At 39.3% G+C, this 16264-nt stretch overlaps 1 protein-coding gene across 1 annotated transcript in view; it reads right to left on the bottom strand.

Moving 5' to 3' along the window:
• LOC137327316 (uncharacterized) overlaps positions 1-16264 on the bottom strand; it is a 54294-nt gene that overhangs the window by 3978 nt on the left and 34052 nt on the right. The window contains exons 9-18 of the mRNA XM_067992999.1: positions 14636-14721; positions 13216-13299; positions 10007-10069; positions 9289-9366; positions 7717-7805; positions 6914-6950; positions 5149-5300; positions 2773-2835; positions 2157-2232; positions 75-159 (exon numbers count right to left, since the gene is read on the bottom strand). Coding sequence (XP_067849100.1) covers positions 75-159; positions 2157-2232; positions 2773-2835; positions 5149-5300; positions 6914-6950; positions 7717-7805; positions 9289-9366; positions 10007-10069; positions 13216-13299; positions 14636-14721 — 813 coding nt within the window. The remainder of the gene's footprint in view (positions 1-74; positions 160-2156; positions 2233-2772; positions 2836-5148; positions 5301-6913; positions 6951-7716; positions 7806-9288; positions 9367-10006; positions 10070-13215; positions 13300-14635; positions 14722-16264) is intronic.

The following is a 16264-nucleotide window of genomic DNA, read 5'->3' as shown; positions in this document are numbered from 1 at the left end:
GTTCCTATCTACATTCCTGTTGTGCGTTTTGGTATCTTTTATCCAAAATACATCCATTAATCCCTTATTCTTACCTCATTGTGCAAAACAAGGCATGAAAATCACTGCAACCTGTTTTGAAGTCGGAGGATTCAGAAGGTAGAGCAGTACAGGGTATAGCTGGGAATAGACACAAGAACAATATAAATATAAGACATAATTAACAAAACTACCTATAGGTTAACCGGATGAAGCCTTTATGCCATAAATCAGTGGCAAAATTACTAATACCATTTACTAAGTATCCATTTTTAACAAATCCCCATCTATAACAAATAGATTGAAATGTCCCAAATTGCATGCAATGTTATTCTATGGTTATATCACTCACATAAACAGATTAACTATTTATCTGTGAGTGGCATTACCGAGCAATTCAGTACATCAAAATGAAATCCCGTACCTTAGATGTAATGCTGAAGCTCAGCTGCCATTTTACTCCTCAAACAACCCCCACTGTAAACATTAAATACTATAGTTGCAATTGATGCCTGTGCTGTCTTTCTAATCGGACACAGCACCCCATTGTACCCTCTAATATGAGCATAATGTCAACAGATCAGTCTTGAGTTCCAGCATTCGCGCACACTTTGAGGTTGCAGCAATCCTAGCCTTTACTCTACTGAACAGAATGACAGTTCCTGAAATATTAAAGTTTATTATGTAATACAAGAAAACTACTTTATGAAATACAGGGGTGATTTTGCGATTGGCAGATTGCTTTGCACTGACAGAATTTGGGTGAGTGGGGAAGAAGAAATTAGGTGGCCAGCACTTCTGTTCTTTTTTTGGGTCCTTTTATTCCTTCTTACTCATTATGTCAGCTCTCATCTTAGATCTGTTTCATGGGCAAGTCCCAGCGCTCCATTACTTTGAAAATGTCTATACCAAACATAAGATTTGGTAAAATTGCAGAAATATGTCCAAAATAATGAACAGCCAAATCCTGCCTGGTAATTATTTTTAAGTTACTGGAATTTATTTATGTCTCCATAGTATCTCACTCCAGTCTTTGAAAGTGGCAAAACATCACATCAGACCTCATTTTACATTTAAATATTACATGAATTTATTAAACAATGAACAAAAAGTTATATAACAGGCATATATTCATAGTAGAATTCCTAGCACATAACTTTCAGAGGCAACTCCAAGTAGTAAGCCTTGTAAATAATTTTTAAGTACACAGCGTCTTTTTTCTTATATTTCTTACTACTGTGAAAGTCTGCCCAAACAAAGTCATCTCTTGGAAGCTTCAAACCAATTTTCCTCTCAGGAGTTTCAAATTAAATGGTTCCTTTTCTCAAGTTGTCTCTTGGAGCCAGTAATGTAACATTTTCCTCATTTATTGTAGATGGAACACCTGCCTTACAGACTTTTTCAAATTGACTCTTGGATTCAAGCAGAATAGCTTCTTAAATATCCCAATCAAGATTACCATAGAAAAATTTAGACCTAATATGCTTAAATTCTGCCTATTGAGATTATCTGAATTCACTGAAGAACATTGTAAAGGCTGTAAAAATCATCCCAAAGATTTTGGTCTTGTTTCAGTCCCTTCTTTATCAGGATAGAAATCCTCGATTATGCTCTTTACATCTAACTCGATGGACAATGTGCATTAGCACTTATAAATTACCAAGAATGGCTAAATATTTTTCAGGAAAGTTAATCCATAGTATGTCAGACCCTAGCCTAAGAGAAAGATATGGTAAAATCTTTACCAATTTGATACAATATTGGATATTACAGGATCTATTCAATTAATAACTTGTGAGCATAGCTTATAATATAATTTATAATATGTTGTTTTTTTAATTATATCTAGTGGGAAGGACTACTCTTCATGCTGTTAGATCATTAGTGGATAAATCCCATGTCAGAACACTAAGATCTGTTAGTATCCACACATTAACATATACATCAATTAACAGGAACATTGATTTCAATTTTACATGTGGTCCCTGTGGGGTTTCAATGTTATGTACCTAAGTGCCCCATGAAGACAAAAAGCTTGACTTTCTTGAATTAGAGAATCTATATTAAAATGATCTGTGCCTAGCTTATTTAATCTATTATTTAGTATGACACTGCATTGTTCAGAAGTATAACCTAACCTGGTGTGACGATGCAATGCACATCATTGAAGATTTCCTTCAGGAACTGCATAGTCCGTGATCGCTGGCGATTAGCCTGCAAAGAAGTGCAAGATGCAAGAAGAAAATGGCAGTTTAAGAGTCTGTCGTTCACTGAAGGGAAAGATGTACATTTGGGCTCGTCAGAAAGCTGCAGAGCAGGACAAATGGAACAGGTCTGGGGAGATGTAAACAGAGAACTCTCTGTTATCCTTGCACCAAATCTCAAATCCAACTTGAAAAGCAGTACATACTTCCATTTATATTATTCTCAGGTGTTATAGCTGCTCTGAGTGAGATTCTCAAATCGGTCAGGTTGTGAGCATTTTTAATATGAAGTTACATCTCCCAGGAACTGGACAGAGATTAAGCTTTTCACTGAATAGCCAGAAAGAGAAAACTGGAGTGTCTTTGTTGCAAATGTAGCTCCTGTCAGCCAATCAAGGACCAGCATCTCACAACTAAGAGAAACTGATTGGCTGCGAGCAGCTCCTAAAAGAAATATGGGGGTGGAGATGAAGAAAGAAGCAGAATTAAGGGTTTAAAGACAAAGTACTCTATTTGCAGGCAGGTTTTATATTTATGAACGTTTACATACCTGTATGAAATCAGTGACTGTGAATTTAGAAGCAAGAGCTAAAGTTGCACGAGTATCTAGATTCTGTAAGAAAAAAAAGTTGATGGTATAGTTGAAGATAAAACATGCTTTGCAGAGAGCTCCAAACAAAAAGGTAATAAGGGTACTGTAACTTTGACTGTCACATGCAGGTAAGAAACTAATAAGGAGCTGTAATGTCTACCAAGTGTTAACAACAAAGAGCCAGGTGGGTCCAGTGATGCCACACTATGTTGGCGTTCCAATATGTAGCAGCAAGATCCAAATTTGTACATGCAACTTCCCATGTGGCAGGCACCAAAGCTATCAGGAGGATATACCCTCCAAAAAACACTCTCAGGCAGAGAATAAAGATTTTTTTTTAAATAAAGTTTTCATTTGTCTTTTTGCAGGTCAGCTATCCTACTGTGCACGGTTTTATTCTATTTAGTTCTGTAACCGATAGAAACATTATTAAAGTCAACCAGATGACCGTAGCCTCATGTTAACAACAGACTCCGAATTATCCGCCTTGCTTTACTACTGGAAAGTGTTAAGCAATTAACTCTATGATACAAAACGGAGTATCAAGAGGTACTATAAAAATAATCAAACTATCTACCTTGCGAATATTTAAGTAGCCACATTTGTTCATTTTTTAAAGGAAAATATTAAAGATAAAATAGAATGTCATGGCTTACAATTTATGCCTGTAACACATTTCAGTGACAATTGAGATACAGGATCCTTTCTTGTCTACTTTTCTTAGAAACCCAATGCAAATTGATCAAATTTGGAGATGATACAAAACCAAGAGGGGCAGTGGAATCAGAGGAAGAAGAAATTACAGAATGAGTTGGACAAAATATGTATACGAGCAGAACAATGCCAGATGAATTATAATACAGATAAGTGTAAATCACTGCACGTAGGAAGGAAACAGGGCAACTCACATGTCCCATGAATAATGCTGAATTCGCTAAGATGAAGTTGAAAAGCACAAAAGGAGTCTTGGTTGACTCAACATGTCCAACCATTGCAGAGCAGCAATCAGCAAAGCCAATGGAATGTTGAACCACATAACCAAAACAGTAGAATAAAGTTAGAGGAAGTCATAATCAAACTGCACAGTGCTCTGATCAGATCAAAACCTTGAGCACGGTGTCCAATTCTGTTCACCGAGATTCATTCAAGCATTGGAGGCAGCTCAAAGAAGGGTCACAAAACTGTTCTAGGTTTACAGCTCTAATCTACGAGGAAAGACTGGAGAAACTTGGGCTTTTCATCCTTGATAGCAGGTGCAACTGAGCTGATCAAATAGAGGTATAAGATTGTAAGTAGTATGGAAAAAGCAAATCCAGAAAATTACTTTAAATTGTGAGAGTGAGATAAGGGGCCACAAGTTCAAACTAGTAAGTGACAGATTTGAACTGATATTAGTACATTTTTCTACATGCAAAAAACAAACAAATGGAATGAACTGGATAGAGCAGTGGAGGCAAGAACACTGGTGCATTTAAAAAAACAATTTGATGCTGTAATGAGGGACTTTAAGGTCATTCTGGATGTATGATGGCTCAAATGGCCTTCATCATCCGTAATAATTTTGCGATCTTCAGATGCCAATTTACTAAGCTACATACCCTCTTATAATATCGCGTTTTAATTGCAAGCATCATTCCATTTTTGCAAAGCAATTAATGGATGATACTGGATAAGTGAAAAGTATCCACTTTTACCTTGTAGACAAAATGATTTAAAATATTAATCAGCAGTTCAATTACTCCTAGTTCCGAGGGACAATTAATTTTGATAAAATGTTTACCATCTTACTTCATTAAGTAACCACTGCAAGGCAATATTTAAAAAAAAAATCCTGAAAGGTCAAGATTACAATCCTACAGATACAACAAAACTAAAGGGTTAAAAACTGGCAGTAGTAATCAATGATGAATTATTGAGAAAAGAGAATAGTAGATTCCAAACCAAAATAAATACTGTTCTATTTTAAAAGCTTTTATAAAAAACGCACAAAAAATGTGTCTTGGCAAAGTTCCAGATGGACATCAAAACACAGGAAGTCCCCTTTTGGTTAAAATCATCAACAATAAACAACTTGCATGTTTAAAAATTCCTTGTTACAGGATTACAGCCAGCAGCAACAAGCACCTTCATACAATACCTGCTGACAAAATGTAGCAACCTATCTCCCCATTAAAGGGATTAAAGCAGTCTAGGGAGCATAAGAAATATTTACTTTGAAGTGTACGTTTTACTATGTAGGTGAATTAATCAGTAGCAGGAAGTAACGAAGGGTATTCTTTCCATTAAACATAAGCTTTCAAGTTGGTGTTCAACTGAACCCAATTATTTCCTTACCATCTTGTTGTATTGATTATTAAAATCCATGTGTAAGGACTGTCTTATCTCACTCAGAATACAGACAATATGAGAAACTCGTGCCTCCTTCAACTCTGGGATGTGCAGGTCTACCAGTGTTGCGCCACAACTTGTTGTTAGGTACTGCACCGCTACACAAGAAGTGACAGAATTAACAATATTGATTGTGAAAGCACCAAAATAATTCATTTGCATTTTCTACTTTGATACCCTTTTTAAACACCAATTTTAGTTTCTGTGCAAGACTATGGGGTATTGCATGCTGTGAGGACTCTTGTACGACCACCAAAGGGGGTGCGTTAAAGTGATGCAAGGAAGGCAATGCTAGTGTCTACATCCCCTCCTCCCTCCACTCTTACATTGCTGGAAGGCACCCAAATAGCAGTCCAGCTGACATGTCAAAAATCACAATTTAGGTTGGTGGATCTGGCTGAGTTACTGATCTTTTATTTTTTTAAAAACTAAGATATTATTATTTGGTGTAATAAATACTTTATTCAAACAAGCAATTTTCACCACTCTCTTAATTTAACCGCTTCAATTTATTTTATTTTCTCTCAAGTCTCCCAAGACCCTGCATCAATCTCTGCAGAGGGCAGGTGACTTGCTTTTAGCCTCTCTGCCAATAGCATTTGATTGATCCATTAAGAGGCGTGTTGGAGAAATGCTGTTCCTTTCCTTACTCTCACAAGGTCGTCAATGGCGGAGATTGAGAATTTACCATGTAGGAAATCATTGGTGCAAGAAAGTGTATTATTAACACACCAATATTGGACTGATGTTTAAAATTCCAGTTATCAAATTCAATTGGGGATATCCTACTCCTGCCCAGAATCAAGACTCTGATGTGGCTCCAATATTAGTGGATAAATTCTCCACTGTTGTGCTCCTCACACAAAACCTTGCTTGCCAGGAGCACATATCTGTATATCTGAAATATACAGATCACTGAATGGCAGAACAGGCTCGAGGGGCTGAATGGCCTACTCCTGTTCCCATATCATGAAATCACACAGGTGCAGGTTATGATTTTCATTCTATTACATTAAATGAATGGAAAACTGTGGGCGGTGCCTATTATTCCGATATCCACTCCCAGAGGTGAGGCTCTGCGCTGGCAGCACAAACGGAAAGTTTATCCTTAGATCTAGCTTTTCTCCTGCTGAATTTCAGATCCTCACTTTACTCTTGCCCAGTTTGGAGTTAAATCGAGGCTCAATTACTTAAATCTACCCCCTTACCAGCTCTTCTTGCTACTTGTCCTTTCCCTACATATTTCCACATTTTACTTCAGGTTAAAAAATACACATTGTCCTAGATCTCAAAAAGGCATCGATCCGAAAATCCGTGCAGAGCACATCTCACTCCAAGTGTTAGGATGCGTTGCCTATGGCTGACCCCACTGAAGTTCGCACGGTTGCATGGAAGGATAACAAGAAGTGAGCATTTGGTGGATTGGGTGCATTACTGCAGTGCCCCCCACACCAAAGAGGCCAGAAGTGCCAGCAGAAGCTTGCCAGCAAATGGGAGGGGGTGAGGAAGGGTTCAGTGCGAGCTTCCCTTCTCCCCTCCCACCCCCCCACCAAATAAGGGCTTCTAACATAAAATAAAATTCTTCCAATCTATGGGGGCATCCAAGAGGGCCTGATAGATGCAGGTAGATGCTCCGTTGTGGATTTTTAGCCCCATTTTATAGAACAATAACTTTAGAAAAGGAAATTTTCAGTTATTCATGTATCCGTACCTTTCTGGCAAATATCCAAAATTTCAGTATCACAATCCTGTTAAAATTCAAAACAAAGAGGAAATTCAGAACAGAATAGAATTTCAAGATGCAAAACCACAAATAATAGAAATCATAGGAAAACAGGAATCAGGACAGAGATGCTGCAAACATTTAGGCCCAAAACTTCTAGGGACTAGAGAGGGAGCAATTGCAGCTTGATCTCAGTCGGAGAGGCAGAGCTGCAAATTTTGGCAGAATCCGGATCCGCTGGTTTTGTATCTTCCCTTTGATATTGATTTGTGAGAGAGAATGTAGACACTTCTTGGGCCCACCCCCGTTATGTCGATGTGTCACTCAGGAGGTATTGTCTTAGACGTTCCTAGGAATTCCACCCAGATTACCATCCCAGAGGTCCGGCAGTACCCAAGCCTGCTGAAAGTAGGCATAGCTTCCATTCTGAGCCTTCAAGACCCAAAAATGCAGGAATGAAAGCTAATTGATCCCAGAGGAATTGAACACCTTTAAATGACTGCCTCCTTTGAGAACTGTAAATATGTCAAGGTCTTTTTTTCTTCAGGTACTTCGAGAAATGCTCTGGCCTCTACTTCTATCCGGTTGAGTGCCTTTGTGGCACTTCCTCATGCATGGGAAACCTGCCCAAATAATTAAATGGCCCCATCCCCAAAATTTGTGAGAGGATCACCAGCAGGGTAAAGAGGTTGGTGGAAGTTCTGCCCTGCCACACTACCACTGCACACATTCTTGTACCTAAATAAACATTTCCATGTTATTCCACCACAGCAAAATAGGCTAGACTTTACCATGAAGAACTTCCAGTCTATCCCAATTTTTATATTCTTCAGATCAGGATTCCCAATATTGTCAAAGTTCAACGAAGGCTGATGCAGACCTGAAAGAAGAACAGCAACATGACACCAACCTAAATTAGATCTACCCTAGAGGGTTTGGCCACAAAGTGGATTTGATAGTTGCATTTACATTCCAGGCCAGGCAGGTGAAACAAAGGATTATCAGGACACTCGATAAGACTGGACCTTATTTTTAAAGTTTCTCAGTTAATTTCTCAGACAGCAGGTGCTGATAATGGTTCTGCTGTAACTACTTACACACTCTCTGGACTCAGCTTGTTTTTTTTACTTGTCCCATTACCACCCCCTTTTACCTTGCACCATCATCCCTTTTGTCATTTAATCACTCCTGCCCTCCACCTGATCACAGACCTTCCCCATTGTTCTCTTCTCTCCTCCCACCCTTTTCCCTGGCTCTATACTTGCTTATAAACTATTAAATCTTATCTCTAAAATGGTTGCTGTACTGCAAATAGAATTAGGCGACTTTTATTAATGCTTCTAGTTCTAAGTGTGTCATTTTTTGGGAACCTCGACAATTTCACTCTCGTTTTTACTTGTGGGAAGTCATTTACAAGACTTTTCCCACAAATCTGAGCATTCTTTTGCACTGCCAGAGAAACATCAAACTTCCACATCTTGTAAACTAGTAAAATTATTTATACAGTTTTTAAAACTAAACTGCAATAAAATGCAATAACATCTCAAAACAAACATTCAGTTAAATTAACAGGGAAAATACACTGAGGCACAAAGGTGACTCCACTCAAGAGTGTTGAGTGAGGCTGGGAAGGGGAGGAGGCAGACATTGATTTCTTGTATTTTTTTACATTCATAATTTTCTTGAGAGTACAAATTCCTTTATGTTGTTCACAGTCATCCTAGACCTTGCAGCACCTGCAGCCAAGGAAACAAACGGTTAAGCTGTTCCCAGACCATTGCCAATGCTGCTAGACCTCTGAATTTCCCACTCTGTGGCAGAACAACACATTATTATTATGGGGGGGGGGGGGTGGGGGGGGGGGAAATGACCCTTCACGAGCTTCTCTAGCTCCCAAACATACTTGCAAAATGTCTTCATTTCTTCCTACCAGAAAGATGGCAATGAGAGAGTAATAAACATGACCTACAAATTATTATTCAGAATTTAAATAGCACTTAGATGCATTGTAAAGAGAGTTTTAATACTCTATCAGCCACCAAAATCGGAGTGGAGGTGTCAGAGCAGGTTAGAACACTACTCAAATGACCTCCGGCATATAGGCTCAATCCAGGCCGATAAAATGATTATCTCTTCTGTTTCAGGCTGTATTTCTGCACAATACAGAATCTCACAATTCAGAGGAAAACAATTCCCTCTTTTAAAATAGTGGGTGTTTTCCCTTTTATTAGGGCTGTACCAGCGACATTTTCCTCTTAGATGTAAACTGCTCATTTTTTGTTGATCTAATCACAATTATTGATGCTCACAATAATTCCACACCCAAATATACATACATGTTTCCAGTAAATTACAAAACTTACTATATGGGTAATTGGGGTCTGGGCCTGCCAGAATTGCATAGGCTATAGCAGCATCTTTCACAGTGGTACAAATTGGACCTGTAAATACAAACAAATTATTCAGAATTTTCAGCCTTGTCCAACACAGCAGATAATCAAACAGCTCTTTTCTTACCATTTTGGAGACAAAGGAATAATTTAGATTAAGGAGAGTGTAGAAAGGAGGATATTGTATCTTTGATAGAGGATATAGCTAGACTTTGTAACTTCCTTTCCACATCATTACAACGTACCCAGGAGCAGAAAAGATCATCACATTCCTTTTGGAAACAAAGTTAAATAAACTGAAAAACAATTCAATTAAATACGGTAGTTCTACACACAGCAGTTGCTTCTGATCCTCAGGAGTATTGTATTAGAATATGTTGTAGACAAGATACAGATGTGACAATCACTTTTGTATTGTGTTGCAATGGGAATTTTTAATTAATTCATCCATTATAAACGTGTGAAGAGGCACAATGTCATTCAGTTTTCTTTAAAATATTATTTAGAATTTAAATAGCACTTGAGTATTAAAACTCTTCACAAGCTGTAATTCAGCATTTGTAAAATGTAATGAAATATTTTTAATAAATTCAGCCTTTTATACAGATCATGCCTATTCCTTGGAGATTCACAAGAATGGACAGAGAATTGTATATGTAACTTAATGGAGTGCAGCAAAGTCTTGTCTTACCTAAACTGATAGTAGAGTAGGTAATAGCATGGGACCCAAAGGTACTGATTCGACCAAAAGTACCTAAAAGAAAACCACAAAAATAAAAATATGTTAACAGATTTCTTGTGTAACAATAATTGGACTGACAAATATTCCAATTACATATGTTAACAGAGGCTCTGGAGACCAAGATAAAAGTCCAAATAATATAGGATGTCACAAAAAGTGTAAATTTAATTAAATAAACAGAAAACCTTGGAAGTGAACAATGCCATGCTCTAGTGTTCTCAAAAAGAGAAATGTGCCAGACGTTATCAGTTCTCAGCAGATTCTTTTTCAGATAAAGGCCCAGAGTCGGACATGCATTGACTTCTAAAATAAAGTTTTGTAATGATCAGATAACTGGTTGCATAGGCTTTTAGAAATGGTTACTCTACACCTACAGTCTGCTCACTAGTATGCTTCATTCTCCAGCTGAAATTCTGTAGAATTTTCTGCAATTACCTTCAATACCATTTTGTGAACTGTATATTTCCAGCAGCATTCTTTAGACATTGCTTTTTTCCCCCCAAGCTGTGTTTTTATCTTACTGCCGCACTCTGTTGTTACAGCTCGCTGGGTACAGAGATACCAGTTCGTTTACACTAAAATACATTTCTGTTGGTACTCTAGCCTATGGCATGGCCAAGAACTCATGAAAGTCATCTAATTGAGATAATTGGCATTTTAAAAGGGGTAATTTCCAGATTTCACCCTCCTAGAGGAGAGATTGGGTCGACTCAAGTTTAGAAGAATGAGAGGGGATCTCATTGAAATATATAAAATTCTGACAGGGCTAGACAGACTGGATGCAGGGAGGATGTTTCCCCTGGCTGGGGGTCCAGAACGAGGGGTCACAGTCTTAGGATATGGGTTAGGACATTTAGGACTGAGATGAGGAGAAATTTCTTCACTCAGAGGGTGGTGAACCTATGGAATTCTCTACCACAGAAGGCTGTGGAGGCCAAGTCACTGAATATATTTAAGAAGGAGATAGATAGATTTCTAGACACAAAAGGCATCAAGGGGTATGGGGAGAGAGCGGGAATGGCGCAACAGGCTCGAAGGGCCGAATGGCCTACTCCTGCTCCCATTTTCTATGTTTTTCTATGTCTATGTTTTAGCTGGAAGCCTCACTCACAGCAGTGGATATGGGAAATACAGCTGCACGTGATTTTCTGACCATTAATACATGCAGCACACACCCAAATTTATGATATGCAAGGGTCCTCACTGGGAGTCAGAAAATTATCTCTTTAGAGTCCGTTATACAGCTGTAGAGTCAGTGTTAAGTGGTATCACCTGACCTGATTCTAGGGCATAGTTTTCCTAAGCATCGATGCTAAATTTGTAGGGTAACTGCAGCCTTGCCAACATATAGCTATTGGGCCCTAGCTTAATTTTGTGTTTGGAAGTCAATTACCCAATGCTGAGTCACCTCAGTTAAGGATTTCTGATTTAAAGTAGCAAGTGAATGGACAAAGACCTACAAACAGGCAGATATTAGGCTGGACACAAAGTTTCCAAATATTAAAGAGCTCCTCTTTGCAAGTGCATCTTACGTACGGACAATGACGGACAGGAAAAGACCGTCTGGTCCATTCAACCTGACCCACACAATTGTGATACCTTGTGTGTCACAATATATACACTCCCCACCCCACCCAAAACCATATGATCTCCTGGGAGAGGTGAAAAACCAGATAAAAACCCAGGCCAATTTGGGGGGAAAAAAATCTGGGAAATTCCTCTCCAACGCCTTTGGCAATTGAAACTAGTCCAGGAGATCACACTGGCCCTGATAATTCTATGCATTACATCACCTACCTATTGTACGAGGTGATCTCCGCCCCAGCCAGAAACAGGTCCAGCTCTCACTTAAAGGAATTCAGCAAGTCGGGGTTCACCGCACGAGCCGGCAGCCTGTTCCACAGGGCCACTATTCTCTGGGAAAAGAACCACCTCCTGACATCTAACCTAAATCTTACTTTGTACAATTTAAAATTGTGACCCCCGGTCCTCCCTAATGTATTTAATTGGAACAAACTATCAACTGGAACACAATCTATTCCTTTCATCATCTTATAAACCTTGATCAGATCACTCCTAAGTCAACGCTTCTCTAAAGTGTAGAGTCCCAGCTCTTTTAGCCTATCTTGATAGCGAAGATGCTTTAAACTGGGAATTAGTCTAGTGGCCCTCCTCTGCACCCTTTCCAAAGCCTCAATATCACCCACCATGTGAGGAGACCAAAACTGGACACAGTATTCCAAATGAGGCCTGACCAAGGTCTTGTACAAGAAAATAACAGTATTCTTTGTCTTATAGTCAATTGTCCTATAAATGCACTCCTCTAGCCATCACTTCACGTAATTGTTCCTGAACCTTTAGAGATCTATGCATTAGAACACCCAGATCTCTTTCTTTTCACATCGTTCACCTGAGGAAGGGGGAAGCCTCCGAAAGCTTGTGAATTTAAAATAAAATTGCTGGACTATAACTTGGTGTTGTAAAATTGTTTACAATTGTCAACCCCAGTCCATCACCGGCATCTCCACATCTTTCTTTCTCCACCTGCTTTAATGCTATTTCCTGAAGGGTGTATGTATGTCGAGCATTTGCTCTACCCACATGCATCACACTGTACTTTTCTAAATTAAACATTTGCCAGTCCCCCAACCCATCAAGATTCGCCTGAAGCAGTCGAGCATCATCTACAGTCCTGACACTCACGCAAATCTTGGTATCGTCTGCAAATTTGCAGATTGTGCACCCAATACCTACATCTAGATCTTCGATTTTGTAGAGAAGCCTCTTGTGCGGTACCTTGTCAAAAGCTTTTTGCAAGTCTAAGTAGACAATGTCTATTGGGCTTCCTTTATCCACCATTTTGGTGACTGCTTCAAAAAATATAATCAAGTTTGTAAGACATGGCCTCCTTTTTTTGAAGCCATGTTGGGTGTCCCTAATATGTCCTTCTCTAACCAAGTAATCATACATTACGTCCCTAGTGATTCCGTCAAGCATCTTTCCTATTACTGCTGATGTCAGACTAATGGGCCTATAGTTATCCGGGTCCATCTTGTCTCCTCTTTTAAGGATGGGGACTACATTAGCCTCCTTTCAGTCTATGGGAACCATCCCAGAGTGCAGTGAGCGATCTTACAATCATACCAAAACAGAAATACCTTTCAGGCCTACCACGCCACAGAACGATGCTGGAATTCTTATCGAACCTCCTCCATCACTCCCAATAGCCAATGGGCAAAGGCCTTTAAGAAAAGAAAACTGTTAATACAGGTTAAATATACAGTGAGAGACTGCAACTTCTAGGCTTAGGTCTGTGAACATGATTCTACACCTTAATGTAACCAAATCAACGGAACGAAGCAGGCCATGTGAATATCAATTAAACAATTGTCAGATGCCAACTAAAGTTACTCAAAGATTCGGAAAGTGACAGTGCAATATCACAGATGAAATAGGGAAATTTCAAACTCTAAATTAAGGGAACTGTGGCTAAGTTCTTTATAAGCCAAAGTAAACACAAATATAAACAAACATTCAATTCAAGGAAAGTAAAAGTGCAAACTTTGTACATGTTTTTTTTTTGCAATTTGTTACTAATGCAGTTCTGTTATAACTAAGTGTTTTTTTTTAAAAATGCAGATTTAACACATTTTCTTCCTTGTAATATATTTTTAATTAAGGATATATTGTTAGGTTACTCTGATGGCTCAGCAAATTTACATGGTTTGTAGCTGAACCATACAGACCAGAAAAGTCCCAGGTTCGTCCCTAGTCTGTGATAAATTAGCTGATCCTCACTGGATAATAATGGAACACTACAATTAATCTTAGCACCTGTGGATTAGGAGGGTGAAGATTCAGCCTAGGTTCCTGCTCCTAATCACTGTCAAGCTACACATGCTGGAAGTGTATTAGGGACATCAGGTGAGTGCGGGATTGGGCTTGGCTGTGCCACCTACACATTGTGTCAAGGCCCAAGCATGAATAGTGGCCACTTGGCAAGGTACTGGAGAGCAACCAGCACCCGGGGGACCATGTCCTAGTAGGAATCAAAGACGTCAGGAAAAGACAGGCGAGGAGACAATGAAACTGGCAAGAAACAAAAAAAAAATGTTGCTTTCTAGTAATCAGAAAATCAGTCCTCTGCAAGCCAAACTGAACTGGAGTGATGAGAGTGCCTACTTTGCATCAGTATTTATTCTCTTGGTTTCTAGAAATACTGATCTTTCAGAAACACAGTGAAATACAGAGCGCTCTTATTATGACTCATTCTGATCTGCACTAGCCCAGGTTACTTAAGCAATCTACAAAAGTTCCAGGAGCTACACATTTGTTGTAGGTGATCATATTGTATCCCATCAGTTCAGTTCAGATGCAGATTTATCAGTCTAAATAAAAGCCCCTTCTACATATTTTTAGATATGTGAGCCCGGTCTTCAATATGCACAACAGATGACGCTACCAGAAAAACTGAATACATTATTTCTACATTCTTCACTAAAACAGATGACTTAAAAGACCCATTTTAAAAATTGGTGCCAGAACACTGCCGTGTTCTTCGAGCATTTAAAATCTTACCTGCTGCTACAGCTGCCCCGGAGCCGCTGGAGCTTCCGCCAGTGAAATGGCCAGGGCTGTATGGGTTCCTGGGAACACCATGATACCTAAAGTGACAGGACAGTTTGTAAAATATTCTTCACAGCAGGGGAAATTTTTTAAATGTACATTTCCGTGCATGCATACTCTTGTTCTTTGTTAGGTCTTTTGCTGTGGTCTTCCACTACACCACCTGTTCTCTACCATTCAATCAGATGCAGATTTAGAGGAGTACTGGGGTGGGGGGGGGGGGAAGGCAGGGGAAGGGGTGGAACCAGTTGTACTAGTCACATACACCCAAGGCCTGCCAAAGCGCAGACTTGCTACGTCATACTCCAGGAATGATGACAGCTCATTTCAGTTTATACACATGATCAATATGATGTACCTCACTTTTAAAAACAAAACACAGTTCTATAGCTCTTCATGGCTGTAGGAGAAGCCATGCCAGTTGTTGTTGTCAGTAAATCAGCCTGCAGCAGATAGCATACCTCTGTTGTGAAGCGTGGGTGTCCTTTGACATACCCAGGTAGCAGTGGTGCACTCTGTAAATATTGGACCTTGTGTACCCGCAGAAGCGAGCATACTGCCTGAAGTATCACTGGATCTGGAGATGTTGTGTATTCATGAATTGCTCCCCTCATACAATTCACAGCACTATGGAAACACCTAAAGGGTCTTCCATCCTCACCACTTTGTTGGCTGCAAGTTGCAACTGCAGCAGCTATCATCTAGACTGCAGGGAAATGTCCTTTGCCAAATGTAACCTTCCAGCAACACTGTAGAAGGGGAAAAAGATCTGTGCAGAATTCAATCCACAAGCTCAGACATGATCATAGTTGAGAAACTAGACTTCAAAACTCTCCAAATAGCAGCAACTTGAGACATGAGCTAATTAAGGACAGCCAGGCGATTTGTATCTGATAAATTTAATAGAATTTTTGGAGGAAATAGAGGAGTGCATTGAGAAAGGAACTGCAATTAATGTTGTGCACATGGATTTTCAAAAGGCATTTGATAAGATGCCACATAGAAGGTTTGTTGTTAAAATGAAGGCACTGCATATTGAAAGGCCTGTGGCAGCATGGATAGGAAGTTGGGTAAAGGACAGAAAATAAAGAGTAGTGTTTGAAGAGGCTTTTTGGGCTGGAGGAATCAACACAGTAGTTTTACCAGGGGCCAGGTTAGGACCATTTAGTTGGGTCCAGAACCTTGTCTATCCAATTTGTAGTGCACTGAATTTTGCAAGGGGTGATTTTGAGATTAGCAAAAATGCTGTGCTGTGCTCGAGCCTCACTTAAATCTAAAACCAAAAGAATGAAGGGAAAGAGCAAGAGATTTTTTTTTTCATGCAGAGGGTTGTTAGGACACAAACTGAGGTGGAAATAGAATTCACAATAGCTTTTCAATGGGAAGTGGATAAATATATTGAAAAGAAAAATTCAAAAGGATATGGGGACAAAAGAGGAGAATGCAACTAAATCAGTCGCTCGTTAAGAGAGCCAGCACAGATGCAATGGGTCAATTGACCTCCTTCTGTTCTGTTAATATATTAAGAGATTCTATTTCCTCCAGGAAGACAGACTCATCGGTTCCCTAAAGCAATGGGTT

This window comes from Heptranchias perlo, chromosome 11, assembly GCF_035084215.1.
Source record: "Heptranchias perlo isolate sHepPer1 chromosome 11, sHepPer1.hap1, whole genome shotgun sequence".
Taxonomy (NCBI): Eukaryota; Metazoa; Chordata; class Chondrichthyes; order Hexanchiformes; family Hexanchidae; genus Heptranchias; species Heptranchias perlo.
This window is presented reverse-complemented; position numbering and strand designations above follow the sequence as displayed.